The sequence below is a fragment of the Callorhinus ursinus genome, unplaced genomic scaffold (assembly GCF_003265705.2).
Source record: "Callorhinus ursinus isolate GAN/ISIS: 27379988/994484 unplaced genomic scaffold, GSC_fseal_2.0 scaffold8, whole genome shotgun sequence".
In the NCBI taxonomy this organism is placed as follows: domain Eukaryota; kingdom Metazoa; phylum Chordata; class Mammalia; order Carnivora; family Otariidae; genus Callorhinus; species Callorhinus ursinus.
Genome location: NW_027397070.1, coordinates 9,087,297 through 9,099,798, shown reverse-complemented (window position 1 = coordinate 9,099,798; position 12,502 = coordinate 9,087,297). Strand labels below are relative to the sequence as shown.

At 36.0% G+C, this 12,502-nt stretch overlaps 1 protein-coding gene across 10 annotated transcripts in view; it reads left to right on the top strand.

The window, feature by feature from the left end:
* HEATR5A (HEAT repeat containing 5A) overlaps positions 1–12,502 on the top strand; it is a 111,414-nt gene that overhangs the window by 32,180 nt on the left and 66,732 nt on the right. For all 10 annotated transcript variants that reach the window (XR_012378954.1, XM_073895033.1, XM_025870204.2 and 7 more), the window contains 5 exons: positions 178–333; positions 2,152–2,402; positions 4,829–4,940; positions 7,469–7,621; positions 8,763–8,862. Coding sequence is in view for 9 of the 10 variants with exons in the window: in XM_073895033.1 (XP_073751134.1) it covers positions 178–333; positions 2,152–2,402; positions 4,829–4,940; positions 7,469–7,621; positions 8,763–8,862 (772 nt within the window). In the remaining variant the exon portion in view is untranslated. The remainder of the gene's footprint in view (positions 1–177; positions 334–2,151; positions 2,403–4,828; positions 4,941–7,468; positions 7,622–8,762; positions 8,863–12,502) is intronic.

Below are 12,502 nucleotides of genomic sequence, written 5' to 3'. Positions count from 1 at the left end.
CAGGGAGCCAGACATGGGGCTCGATCCCAGGACCCCGGGATCATGACCTGAGCCAAAGGCAGCTGCTTAACCAACTGAGCCAGCCAGGCGCCCCATGTTTTCTGCTCCTAACACCTACCGCCTATAATATATTATAATAAAACACTGACAAGTAGTTAAATCTTATGCTTCTATCAGATGCCGTGATGAATGATGGTAATGTGGAAACCCGGGTTGGCTCCACAGATGCAACAGCCAGCCAGCATATGCTGGTGTGTGCTTTACAAGAGCTTGGAAATCTCTTATACAGTCTTGGCACCACAGCTGCACCTTTACTGCAGGATTCAAGTGCAGGTATCTGTTTTTTGTGACTTGTCTGAATACCTTGTTTTTACTTTTATTCTAGACAACTTTTTTCTGAAGAAACAAGTCTTTCTCATATAACTCATTTATTATAGATTCCTCTGTAGATTTATTAGAGATGTTTTATGATATAAATATCAGGATTATTAAGAATATGTGTATATTGTAGTTTTTTCTTTTATACAGGTTGTTCACTAAGTCACCCTCTAGTCCTCCCTTTCTGGAAATATTTAAGATAACATGGAAAAAAAGAAAAGCAAACCTGAACTCTTGTCTCTCATCTGCAGTGAAAACATTAATTTCTATATGATACAAGTAATTCACTTCCTCAAAGGTCCTTTCAAGCAGTCTCCATTTTCTTTCTCTTGGAAAATTAATCACTTTGAGAGATAATTCACATACCAAAAAGTTCACCCTCCCTATTTCCCCTTTCCCCAGCCCCTGATAACTACTAATATATTTCCTGTCTCTATGGATTTGCCTATTATGGACATTTCATATAAATGGAATCATACAATATGTGTCTTTTATTTAATCATTATAAAAAATCGGTTTTGATGGCTTTTGTCCTTTAACTGTGGTACGTATTTCCTGCTGACCGAAGCCGGCATTATATTTGGTTTGTAAGCTCTTTATCCCGTATAATTTAGCAGCCAACATGAACTGTTACGAAGTTGTATTACAGCAAATACAGACTTTTATTTTTTTTTTTAAGATTTTATTTATTTATTGACAGAGAGAGACCCAGCAAGAGAGGGAACACAAGCAGGGGGAGTGGGAGAGGGAGAAGCAGGCTCCCCATTGAGCAGGGAGCCCGATACGGGGCTCGATCCCAGGACCCTGGGATCATGACCTGAGCCGAAGGCAGCTCCTTAATGACTGAGCCACCCAGGCGCCCCAATACAGACTTTTATTCTTACTGGTATTGGTACTCCATTGTCTTCATAATTGGTTAGTAGCCCATTGAGGACCTAGCAAAGCCTCAATTTTGTTCAACATTTTGTTCTCAGGCAAAAGTGTTATGGTACATAGGAAGCATACTAATTATGTAGATAAATGTGCCAGAAGGGATTTTTTTTTTTAAAAGAGGAGGATGGAGCATAGTGTGACATTTCTTTTTAAGGTGTTTTTGTTATATATTGATAATTTTTAATTCCTAGTACCAAATGAATAATGGTCTGAAGATAAAAAAGCAGAACATTAGCTTATTTAGGAAATAAAATTTTTCTTTTGTGTATTAATTTAAATCATTTTTCATATTAGAAGTAATTTTTTTTTAAGATTTTATTTATTTATTTATTTATTTGACAGAGAGAGACACAGTGAGAGAGGGAACACAAGCAGGGGGAGTGGGAGAGAAAGAAGCAGGCTTCCTGGGGAGCAGGGAGCCTGATGCGGGGCTTGATCCCAGGACCCTGGGATCATGACCTGAACCGAAGGCAGACGCTTAACGTCTGAGCCACCCAGGCGCCCCTAGAAGTAATTCTTGCATATAAAAATCATTTAGGGGCGCCTGGGTGGCTCAGTTGGTTAAGCAGCTGACTCTTGACTTTGGCTCAGGTCATGAGATCGGGGTCCTGAGTTCAAGCCCCATGTTGGGCTCCACACCAGGTGTGGAACCTACTTTTTAAAAAAAAATCATTTATAATTATGTATCTTTTTAAATCTTTTTTCTATTCTGATTTGGCTTTTGATAAAGATAATATATTTTATATCCATGTGGCTGCTTATTCTTTTGACTACTTTTGGCTAAGTGAATTTATCCGTAGAGCTAAGTCTTTTTTTGTTTTTTTTCTTCTGTCGTTCTAGGTATTCTTGACAGTGTCATTTCAGTTATTCAGCATCCTAGCATTTCTGTTCGACTAGCAGCAGCTTGGTGTTTACACTGCATTGCTGTGGCATTACCTTCTTACCTAACACCTCTTTTAGACCGTTGCCTGGAACGGCTTACTGTACTTAAGTCTTCACCTGAAGCAGTGACTGGCTTTAGTTTTGCTGTGGCAGCTTTGTTGGGAGCAGTGAAACATTGTCCTTTAGGAATTCCTCATGGAAAGGGCAAGGTAATGATTTCATTCTTCACATATGATAATGACATTTCAATTTTTTTTTAAAATCGTAATTGTCTTCGTGAGTCAAAGCCATGCAGGACAGCTTTCTGAGAAAGCAGCTATATTACTTAATTTTTAAATATTATGAAATAATTGCTGTAACAAACAAAGGGATAGTTAAAAGTGTCTTATCTACACTTAAACGGGAATGTTTTCTGTGCTTTTTATTGGAAATATCTCCATTTAGTAACGGTTTGTTCCTGGAGGCTTTATTTTGCTATATAATTAGCTCTGGCATAGAAGTGCATTTAAAATTGCATTATAGGGGCGCCTGGCTGGCTCAGTTGGAAGAGCATGCAACTCTTGATCTTGGGTTGTGGAGTTTGAGCCCACATTGGGTGTAGAGATTATGTTTAAAAATGAATAAATTAATAAATAAAAATTAAAAATTAAATTGTATTATAAAAAAATAAAATAGCATTGTAGAGGACAGAGTTGCAAAGAGCTGTAGCTCTAAAATCAAGAACGTTAAGTAAAAGCCCCACATGTTACATTTGAATGGAAAATATCACTGTGGGGGCGCCTGGGTGGCTCAGTCGGTTAAGCATCTACCCTTGGCTCAGGTCATGATCCCAGGGTCCTGGGATTGAGTCCTAAGTCGGGCTCCCTGCTTAGTGGGGAACGTGCTTCTCCCTCTGCCTGCTGCTCCCCCTGCTTGTGCTCTCCCTGTCAAATGAATAAAATCCTAAAAAAAAAAAAAAAAACTTAAATCCTCACTTTGTCCAGTGACAAGACCTAAAGCAGTGACAACCTGGTAGGAAGGAAAAGCCCTAGCACCCAGATTATGGCTCTAAACATCATTTTAGCAAAAGGCAATCAGGGCTCCATAAAGGAATGGCTGGTTCCAGATCTGGGGCAGGAAAGGCACAGTGTAAACCTGAAATACCTTGTCCTCATACCAGAGAACAAGGAAGTCATCAATGACTACTGTGTTCATTTTAAAAGGATACAGAAAGTAACTTAAGGGGCTCCCACTGACCAAAGTGGGATAATGTGTACCATCAAAAAAAGATAATGGCAACAGTGGATTGAATAACTAGGAATTGTGAGTTATCAGAGAATGTTGTTTGACAGTGAAAGCCTTTGTAACCTAGGCCTTACACACATATAAGTTCTTTTTTTAAGGTGTTATTTATTTATCTGAGAGAAAGTGGGGGGGGAGCTCAGGCATGAGTGAGGGGAGGGGCAGAGGGAGAGGGAGAAGCAGACTTCCTGCTGAGCAGGGACACACCTCCCCCCTTCCCCTGCCAGATCATGACCTGAGCTGAAGGCAGATGCTCAGCTGACTGAGCCGCCCAGGCGCCCCCAAATACGTACTTAATGAATAAATCACCATTCCTTGCTTTCTCATTGTCACTCATATGTCATTGTTAGTATTATGTATCTGCCGTTTAACCTTTGCAGAAGAATGTACCATTACTTCAGAAGTTGTAAAACTATTTTGAGTATTGCCAATGTCACCTGAGTAAGGTGATTGACAACTAACATATTCTGTCATATGTTTCTAAGCGAAGAATTGCCATTGCCTGTATTGAATTAAATTTAATATCCTCAGATCTTACTAGTTAGGCAGAAGGGATTGTTTTATTTTATCCTTGTTTTTATTGAGTGTTATCCATTGATTATATTGGCTTCAGGTAGTCCTAAGTTAGTAATAAGTTGGTTGGTTGTTTTAAAATACACTAGCCTTCCTGTTTAGAAAATTTATATGCCAACTTATAATACTTGCTCCTTTTCTAGAGGTGTTTGGTAACATGTTTTCTCAGACATAATAGATGCCTCTTGGCCTCTGTACTGTATAAGCATGCGTTATCCATAACGTATGAAATAATCTGGTTTTTCCTCTTTTGTTTTGCCTATTTCGTCGACTTAAAATATAATACTTTTATGAATCCCACTCTGAAAATCACTTCAGTGTGAGACTATTTTAAGTACTTTTAATCAATATAGTATACTGCCTCTAGAAAGATTATCAGACCCTCAGGTATCAAAAAGGTATGCAAATTTTTAAAAAGGGAGATTCCTATAAGGAAACTTTCTCTGGTAATGACAGATTTAAGATAAATGCTTAAAACTAAAAGTAAATTCAAATTCTACGCACCTTGACTTGAACAGTTGTACAGTGTCATAATATGTGCTCTACAAAGAATTAAAGGTTTCTGTATAGAACCTAATATGCCAGTATTTAACCTAAACTTAACTTTTTTATAGTTTTCTCTATGATGTTGTCCTATGGTGTAGTCTACATGAATGAGAGTCCTTTATCACTTATATTCGTTATATATAAGAGTTCATTTTTCAAGAGATTATTGCTGTCTTTTGTCCAGTAACCTATAAATTGATACACTTCTTTACCTTATTCTTCCATATATAAATAGATTATTATGACATTAGCGGAGGATTTGCTGTGTTCAGCTGTACAAAACAGTCGTCTTTCAGCTCAGCGCACACAAGCTGGATGGTTATTGATTGCAGCTCTGATGACGTTAGGTAATAATAGTCTGTGGAAGGTTTACATGACTCTGAAGTACTTTGTTTTCTGAATGTAAAATACTGTAATGTATGATTTGAGGAGACTGATTTTTAATTTGTACCAGAATTTATCCACACAAACATTTTTCTTCTAGCAGTCACCTTAGGAAGCCATATACTTACTCCATTCCTCAAAATATTTTCAGATCTCCTTATCTGAGATTCTCTTCAAAACCAATTTATGAGGGACGCCTGGGTGGCTCAGTCGGTTAAGTGTCTGCATTTGTCTCAGGTCATGATCCCAGGATCCTGGGATTAAGTCCCACATCAGGCTCCTTGCTCAGTGAGGAGCCTCCTTCTCCCTCTCCCTCTGCCTGCTACTCTGCCTACTTGTGCTTTCTCTCTCTCTCAAATAAATAAATAAAATCTTTAAAAAAAAATAAAAAAACAAAACAATTTATGAGCCTTAGGTAGGATAAGCCAATTTGATTACCTTTCAGATTTAACTGTGAATGACTCTGACTTTTCCAAAAATCATTCACATCCATCTCCAGAAAAAAGAATTTCCACAATGAAGGGTAGGCAGGAAAACATACAATAGCCTGTGACTCCAATTCTGTAACTGTTTTGAGAATTGGTAATATCAATAAGGTAGTCGAAGGGGATATGGTTCACTATATTTATTAAAAATCAGTTATTATTTTATAGTCATGACTATTGCATTTATATCCTATAACTTTGAGAACCAATTTTATTGCTTTATTAAAGTTATATTTTAAATCTATTTTATAATCATATCATTTATTGCCAAGATATAAAATTGGCTGGATTTAACTAGTAAATCATTTTGACATCTCTGAAGTAGTTTGATTTAAAAGGAGCTTAAATTAAACAATCACAAATGAAGAGCCACTGTAAATAATGTTTTTGGGATGATTAAAGAGGTTTATTGGACTATATCAGGATTCAGCCTATGGGCCAAATTTGGCTTGCCAACTCTTTTATACAGCCTCTGAGCTAAGAAGAGTTTTTACACTTTTTAATGGTTTAAAATTTGGACCCTGGCATACGTTGTCATTTCACAAAGTGATGGGAAGGAATAATATGGCCAAGCCTTTATTTGCTTTTGGCTGGGTGTTTCATGCCTGCCATATTGATGATCTTGGTTAATTAAAGGAGAAAATAAACTACTTAATAAATGCAATATTTCAAAGAATAAAATTTTTCAGAAAAATAATTCCATCAGAAGAAGACTACAAGAAATCCCTTCTCTTTTAAAGAAAGAGATTAGGGGCACCTGGGTGGCTCAGTGGGTTAAGCATCTGACTTTGGCTCAGGTCATGTTTTCAGGGCCCTGGGATTGAGTCCTAACAGCAGGCTCCCCACTCAGAGGGGAGTCTATTTCTCCCTCTTCCTTTGCCCCTCCCCCTGCACATGCAGGAGCTCTCCCTTCCTCTCTCTCTCAAATAAATAAAGTCTTTTTAAAAAAAAGATTAGTGGGTGTCTGGGTGGCTCAGTTGGTTAAGTGACTGCCTTCAGCTCATGTCATGATCCTGGAGTCCTGGGATCAAGTCCCTCTGACCCTCTTCCCTCTCATGCTGTTTCTCTCTCACGCAAATAAATAAATAAAATCTTTTTTTAAAAAGATTAGTATATCATATTTTATTGTATGTTCATAATCAACATATAAAAAAGGATTAAAATTTTAAATTAATGTTTTGGGGCACCTGGGTGGCTCAGTCAATTAAGCATCTCACTCTTGGTTTTGGCTCAGGTTATGATCTCAGGGTCCTGAGATTGAACCCCGTGTCGGGCTCCATGCTCAGCGTGCAGTCTGCTTGTCCCTCTCCCTGTACCTCTCCCCCCACTTACTCACTCATTCTCTGGAATAAATAAATAAAATATTTTTTTTAAAAAAATTAATGTTTTAGGGTGCCTGGGTGGTTCAGTCAGTTAAGCATCTGCCTTCAGCTAAGATCATGATCCTGGGGTCCTGGGATTGACCTCACATCGGGCTCCCTGCTCAGAGGGAAGCCTGCTTCTCCCTCTCCCACTCCCCCTGCTTGTGAGCCTTCTCTCCCTGTCTCTCTCTCTGTCAAATAAATAAAAATAAAATCTTAAGAAAAAGAAAATAACTTTGGGAGAAAAGCTTTGAGTTTTTTATACTTCCTAGTTTTTCTTTTTTCTTAACTGATAATGCTATCAAATAAAATACTATCATTCTACATTGCCTTTCATTACTGAGTTTGTATATTCATGATCTCTTAGTTCATAAATGTTACTGACCTGAAATCTTTTCTAAAAAAAGTTCCAGGGGCGCCTGGGTGGCTCAGTCAGTTAAGCATCTGCCTTCAGCTCAGGTCATAATCATCTTAAAAAAAAAAAAAGGAATACCATGGAGATGAGGCTGAGCTCTTAAAAAAAAAAATTCCAAGCAGATGTATCACATCTGATTTTTGGCCTGGAACAAGTTGCTATCAACTTACTGAGTTTTAAAGAGTAACATTTTGGGTTCTTTAATAAGTGACAAGTTGAATAAATTACAGGTCCTGCGGTTGTCAGTCATCACCTTGGTCGAGTTCTGCTGTTGTGGAAGTGTGTCTTTCCAGTGTCTCCTAAAGATCTAGAAACAGAAAAAAGCCGGGGAGATTCATTTACATGGCAGGTAACCTTGGAAGGACGAGCTGGTGCACTCTGTGGTAGGTGAAGCTTGGTCTTTTTTCTCCCTTTCCTTTGGCTTTTTCCCTCACTCCTTAATTTTCCCATATTAATATCTTTATTGGTGAAAATATTACAGTGATTTTTGTAATTGAACATAATTAGTGATTAGAACAGATATGTGATAAACCAAATTTTTTAGAATTCTGATCCTCAGGAAAATGCATGTTTTCTTAGATGTAATCAGTTGAGAACCTCCAAGATTGCTTTGTCTTCAGTAGGCATTCATTCTTTTTTTAGGAATATTAGGCTTGGATTTAATTAGCATTGATTAAGTATGGTTTCCATTTAGTTTTTTATATATGAAAGTTGTACCCTTCTATAGTATATGAACCATTAAAAAATAGTATCTACCATGAATATTTGAACTATGGAAGTGGTATTTCTGGAAAGACATGGAAACATTGATTTTGGTTTTATTTGTTTATTCATGGCATTTTTACTTTAAATAAAACAATTTTGAAATTAATCTTGGGCGCCTGGGTGGCTCAGTTGGTTAAGCGACTGCCTTCGGCTCAGGTCATGATCGAGTCCTGCATCGGGCTCCCTGCTCAGCAGGGAGTCTGCTTCTCCCTCTGACCCTCCCCCCCCATGTTCTCTCTCTCTATCTCATTCTCTCTCTCGAATAAATAAATAAATATTTTTTTAAAAAGTATCTTAAAAAAAAGAAATTAATCTTGAAACTCAGTCTAACTTTAAAATATTAAAATACATATTAAATAACTCCTTAAAAAACTTACACGATTCAGGTAACATCTGTAAGAACCTAACAATGGTGACTAAAATGTCATCATAGTTCTGCAGAATTAGCGTAGAACTGGCAAACTTAAGGTTCTAAGGTAATTTATTCTACTTCTGAGCTCGGGTTGAGTAAAACCCAGAAGAGCAGGATTTTGTTAACTTGGTTGTGGACTTCTTTTAGTGATTCTAGAAACTGTTTTTTTTACCTTGATTAGAGGTAAAAGACATTAGCTTCCTTTTTATGTGAGAGTTTCAAGATTTTTTTTTTGTTTTTAGCACATTTATTCCTCTAATAAAAATATAAATGCTGTACATTAATGAATGCTTTTTTTCATGGTTCATTACATTCTGCCAAGTAAAAAAGTCTGTTCTATTTTTCAGCTATCAAGAGTTTTGTTTCCCACAGTGGTGATCTCCTTACTGAGGAAGTAATTCAGCATCTTCTTCCACCACTTCCTTGTGCTGTGGATTTGCTAACTCAGTAAGGATCTGCTATTTAGATTTGATAAAAATTTTTAATAGCAATCAGCTATCCTCTGATCATGTAATATATGTTTAGTACATTAATAAGGCCAAGTTTCTATGGTTGGTGAATGATTTTCCTTTTGCAGTCGAAAGCAAACAGTTATATGATTTTTTTTTTTTTAGGCTAGGAACTTGAAAGAAAAATACATATTAAAAGGGAAGGAAAGTTACTTGGTGAATATTGTATCTTCCAAACAGTCAGATTTAAGCAAGAAATTAAATATTAAGCCTGTTAACCTTTTCAGGTATGCGTTTTATTGGTTTGTTAGTGCTATTCTGTGTTCATAAGAACCAGATGCTTGTTAACAATTTTAGTTTTTTGTTGTTTTTATTTTTCATAAATTTGACTTATGTGATAAAAAAACATAAGAGAAAATCCAATATATGTCATGAGTACTTGTAATTTCCAAATTAATGTATAGTTAAGTATTTAATGATACAAAATTTAGTGTATTACAGAAAAATAAATCTAAAATATGGCTTATAAAGCATAATAAAATGAACACCTTTGAATCCAACACAACTAGAGCAGAGGTTAGCAGATGTTTGCTATAAAGGGCCAGATGGTAAACATCATAGGCTTCACAGGCCGTACAGTCTCTGTTGCATCTACTCAGCTCTGTTGTAGCTCAAAAGCAATTGTAAGTGAGTAAATGTGGCTATGTTCCAGTAAAACTTGATTTACAAGAACAGGCAGTGGCCCAGATTTAGCTACCCTTAACAAGAACGTTAACAATACTTTTGAAGTTATCTGTGAGTTCTTGTCTAATACCATTCTTTCTGCTTTACTCTAGAGGTGATCACTATCCTGATTTTTATGGTTGTCATTCCCTTGCATTTTTTTTTTAATTTGTTTCAGAGGTACAGGTCTGTGATTCATCAGTCTTACACAATTCACAGCGCTCCCCATAGTACATACCCTCCCCAGTGTCCATCACCCAGCCACCCATCCCTCCCACCCCCCTCCACTCCAGCAACCCTCAGTTTGTTTCCTGAGATTAAGAGTCTCTTATGGTTTGTCTCCCCCTCTGGTTTTATCTTGTTTCATTTTTCCCTCCCTTCCCCTATGATCCTCTGCCTTGTTTCTCAAATTCCTCATATCAGTGAGATCATATGATAATTGTCTTTCTCTGATTGACTTATTTCACTTAACATAGTACCCTCTAGTTCTGTCTACGTGGTTGCAAATGGCAAGATTTCAGGTTTTTGATGGCTGCATAATATTCCAGTGTGTGTGTGTGTCTGTGTCTGTGTGTGTCTGTGTGTGTATACATATATATATATATACATACACACATATATATACACATATATATATACATACCTACATACACACCACATCTTCTTTATCCATTCATCTATTGATGGACATCTAGGCTCTTTCCATAGTTTGCCTATTGTGGACATTGCTGCTATAAACATTGGGGTGCACGTGCCCCTTTGGATGTAGTGATCCCTTGCATCTTTAAAAAGTGCATCACATATATGTTTCCCTGAAGAGTGCATTGTTTAGTTTTGCTTGGTTTTGATCAGGCAAATGGTATATTGTTTCTGAAACTTATTTTTTTACTCATCATTATATTTGTAAACTTCATATTACAAAACCGTTTGTAAACGGTTGCTATATAGTATTTAATTGGGTGTGTATTTAGCAGTTTACCTAGTTCTGTCATTGAAATATCCAAATTCTTGTATGTTTCTGTCAATAGTATATGTGAGTACCCTTTGAGCCACTTCTTCACTAACACTCAGACATTATTCCTAGCCCATCCAGTAGGTATAAATTGGTATCTCATCATGATTTTAATTTATATACTGATTCCTGATTGTCATTTTATATATTTATTATTCCTCAATATTTCCCCTTCTAAGAATTCCCTATTTGTGCATGTCTTTACCTATTTTTAAGTAAAATAGTTTTTTGAATTAACAGACATTCCTAACTTAAATATCAAATTTATCAATCCTTTACTCTTTGGTTAGTACTTTCTGCCTTTTGGTTTAAAACAATCTTTCTTTAGTGGCGCCTGGGTGGCCCAGTTGGTTAAGCGTCTGCCTTCTGCTCAGGTCATGATCTCAAGGTCCTGGAATTGAGTCCCACATCGGGCTCCCTGCTCAGTGTGTGTGTGGGGGGGGGGTCTCCTCCCTCTTTCCCTCCCCCCTCACTCCTGCTCTCTCTCTGCCTCTCTCTCTCTCTCTCTCAAATAAATAAAATCTTAAAAAAAAATCTTCAGAGTTCTGAAAAATAGACTGGACCTGGTATTTTTGTTGTGGAAATTTTTTTTTATACTACATATTCCATTTCTTTAATTGTTCTGACTATTCAGGGTCTGGTTTAGGGGTTTGTTTTACTTGTTTATTAATTAGATTTTTTCCAGTGATTTTCACAGTGCATCTTTATCTTCAAATTTTTTGGAATAAAGTTCTTCATGGTATTATCTTCTTAATCTCTGCTATGTTTGCAATGTCTCCTCCATTCCCATTAAGTTTTCATTATGCCTTCCCTTTTGTTTTTCCTGATCCATCTCTTGAGTAGTATATTTATTTTATTAATCTATACAAAGAATGACTTAGTTTATATTGAAATTTTTTCCTTATTTATTGTTTATTATTCCTGTCTGCTCTCTTAAATGCTTATCTTTTTCTAACCCCTTAGTTCAAATGCTAAGCTCACTGTATTTCTCTTAATTCTCCTAATAGAGGCAAACCCAGAAATTTCCTAAGGTTCCAGTTACTGAATCCTTAAAGTATTAATATGTATTGTTTTCATTTTTTCAGTTTTAAGTATTTTAAATTTTATTATAATTTCTTGGAGTTGTTTAGAAGTATGTTTATAAATTAATTTATGTATAGAATAGTTTTTAGTTTATAGTTTTGTTAGTGATTTTTAACTTAATTGAATTGTATTTAATATGATTTGTATATTACCTATACTTTCTTTTTTTTTTTTAAGTTTATTTATTTAAGCAATCTCTACACCCAACATGGGGCTCAAACTCACAACTCCAAGATGAAGAGTTGCTTGCTCTACTGACTGAGCCAGCCAGGAACCCCTATTACCTGTCTTTTTAAATTTGTCAAGACTTACTGTATAACAAATGTATCTTGTTAAAAGTTCTGTGTTCCATCTATCTTCACTAATTTTTTATCTACCTAAGCTATCAGTAATTGAGAGGGATGTGTTCAACTCTTCCACTGTGATGGTGGGTTTATAATTTTTTTCTATGATTCCATTAATTTTTGCTTTTTCATATTTTGAGACTATTTAATTGGGTACATAGGATTATAGAATTATATCCTCCTGGTGAATTGAATCTTTTATCATTACACAGTATACAGATAATTCTCTTTATCCTTAATAATGCTTTTTGATTAAAGTCTAATTTATGGATTATTAATATGTGTGGTATGTCTTTTTTCATGGCACTGTTTTTAGTTTTATCTCATAAACTGCATATAGTTGTTTTTTTAAATTAAATTTTACAGTGTCTGCTTTAAACTGGCAATTTGTGGATTTATCTATCCAACTTGTGTATTTTGTTGGTTTGTGTCTTTTAATAATTCTAAAAAAAAAATGGCTGTTATCTATTCAAATA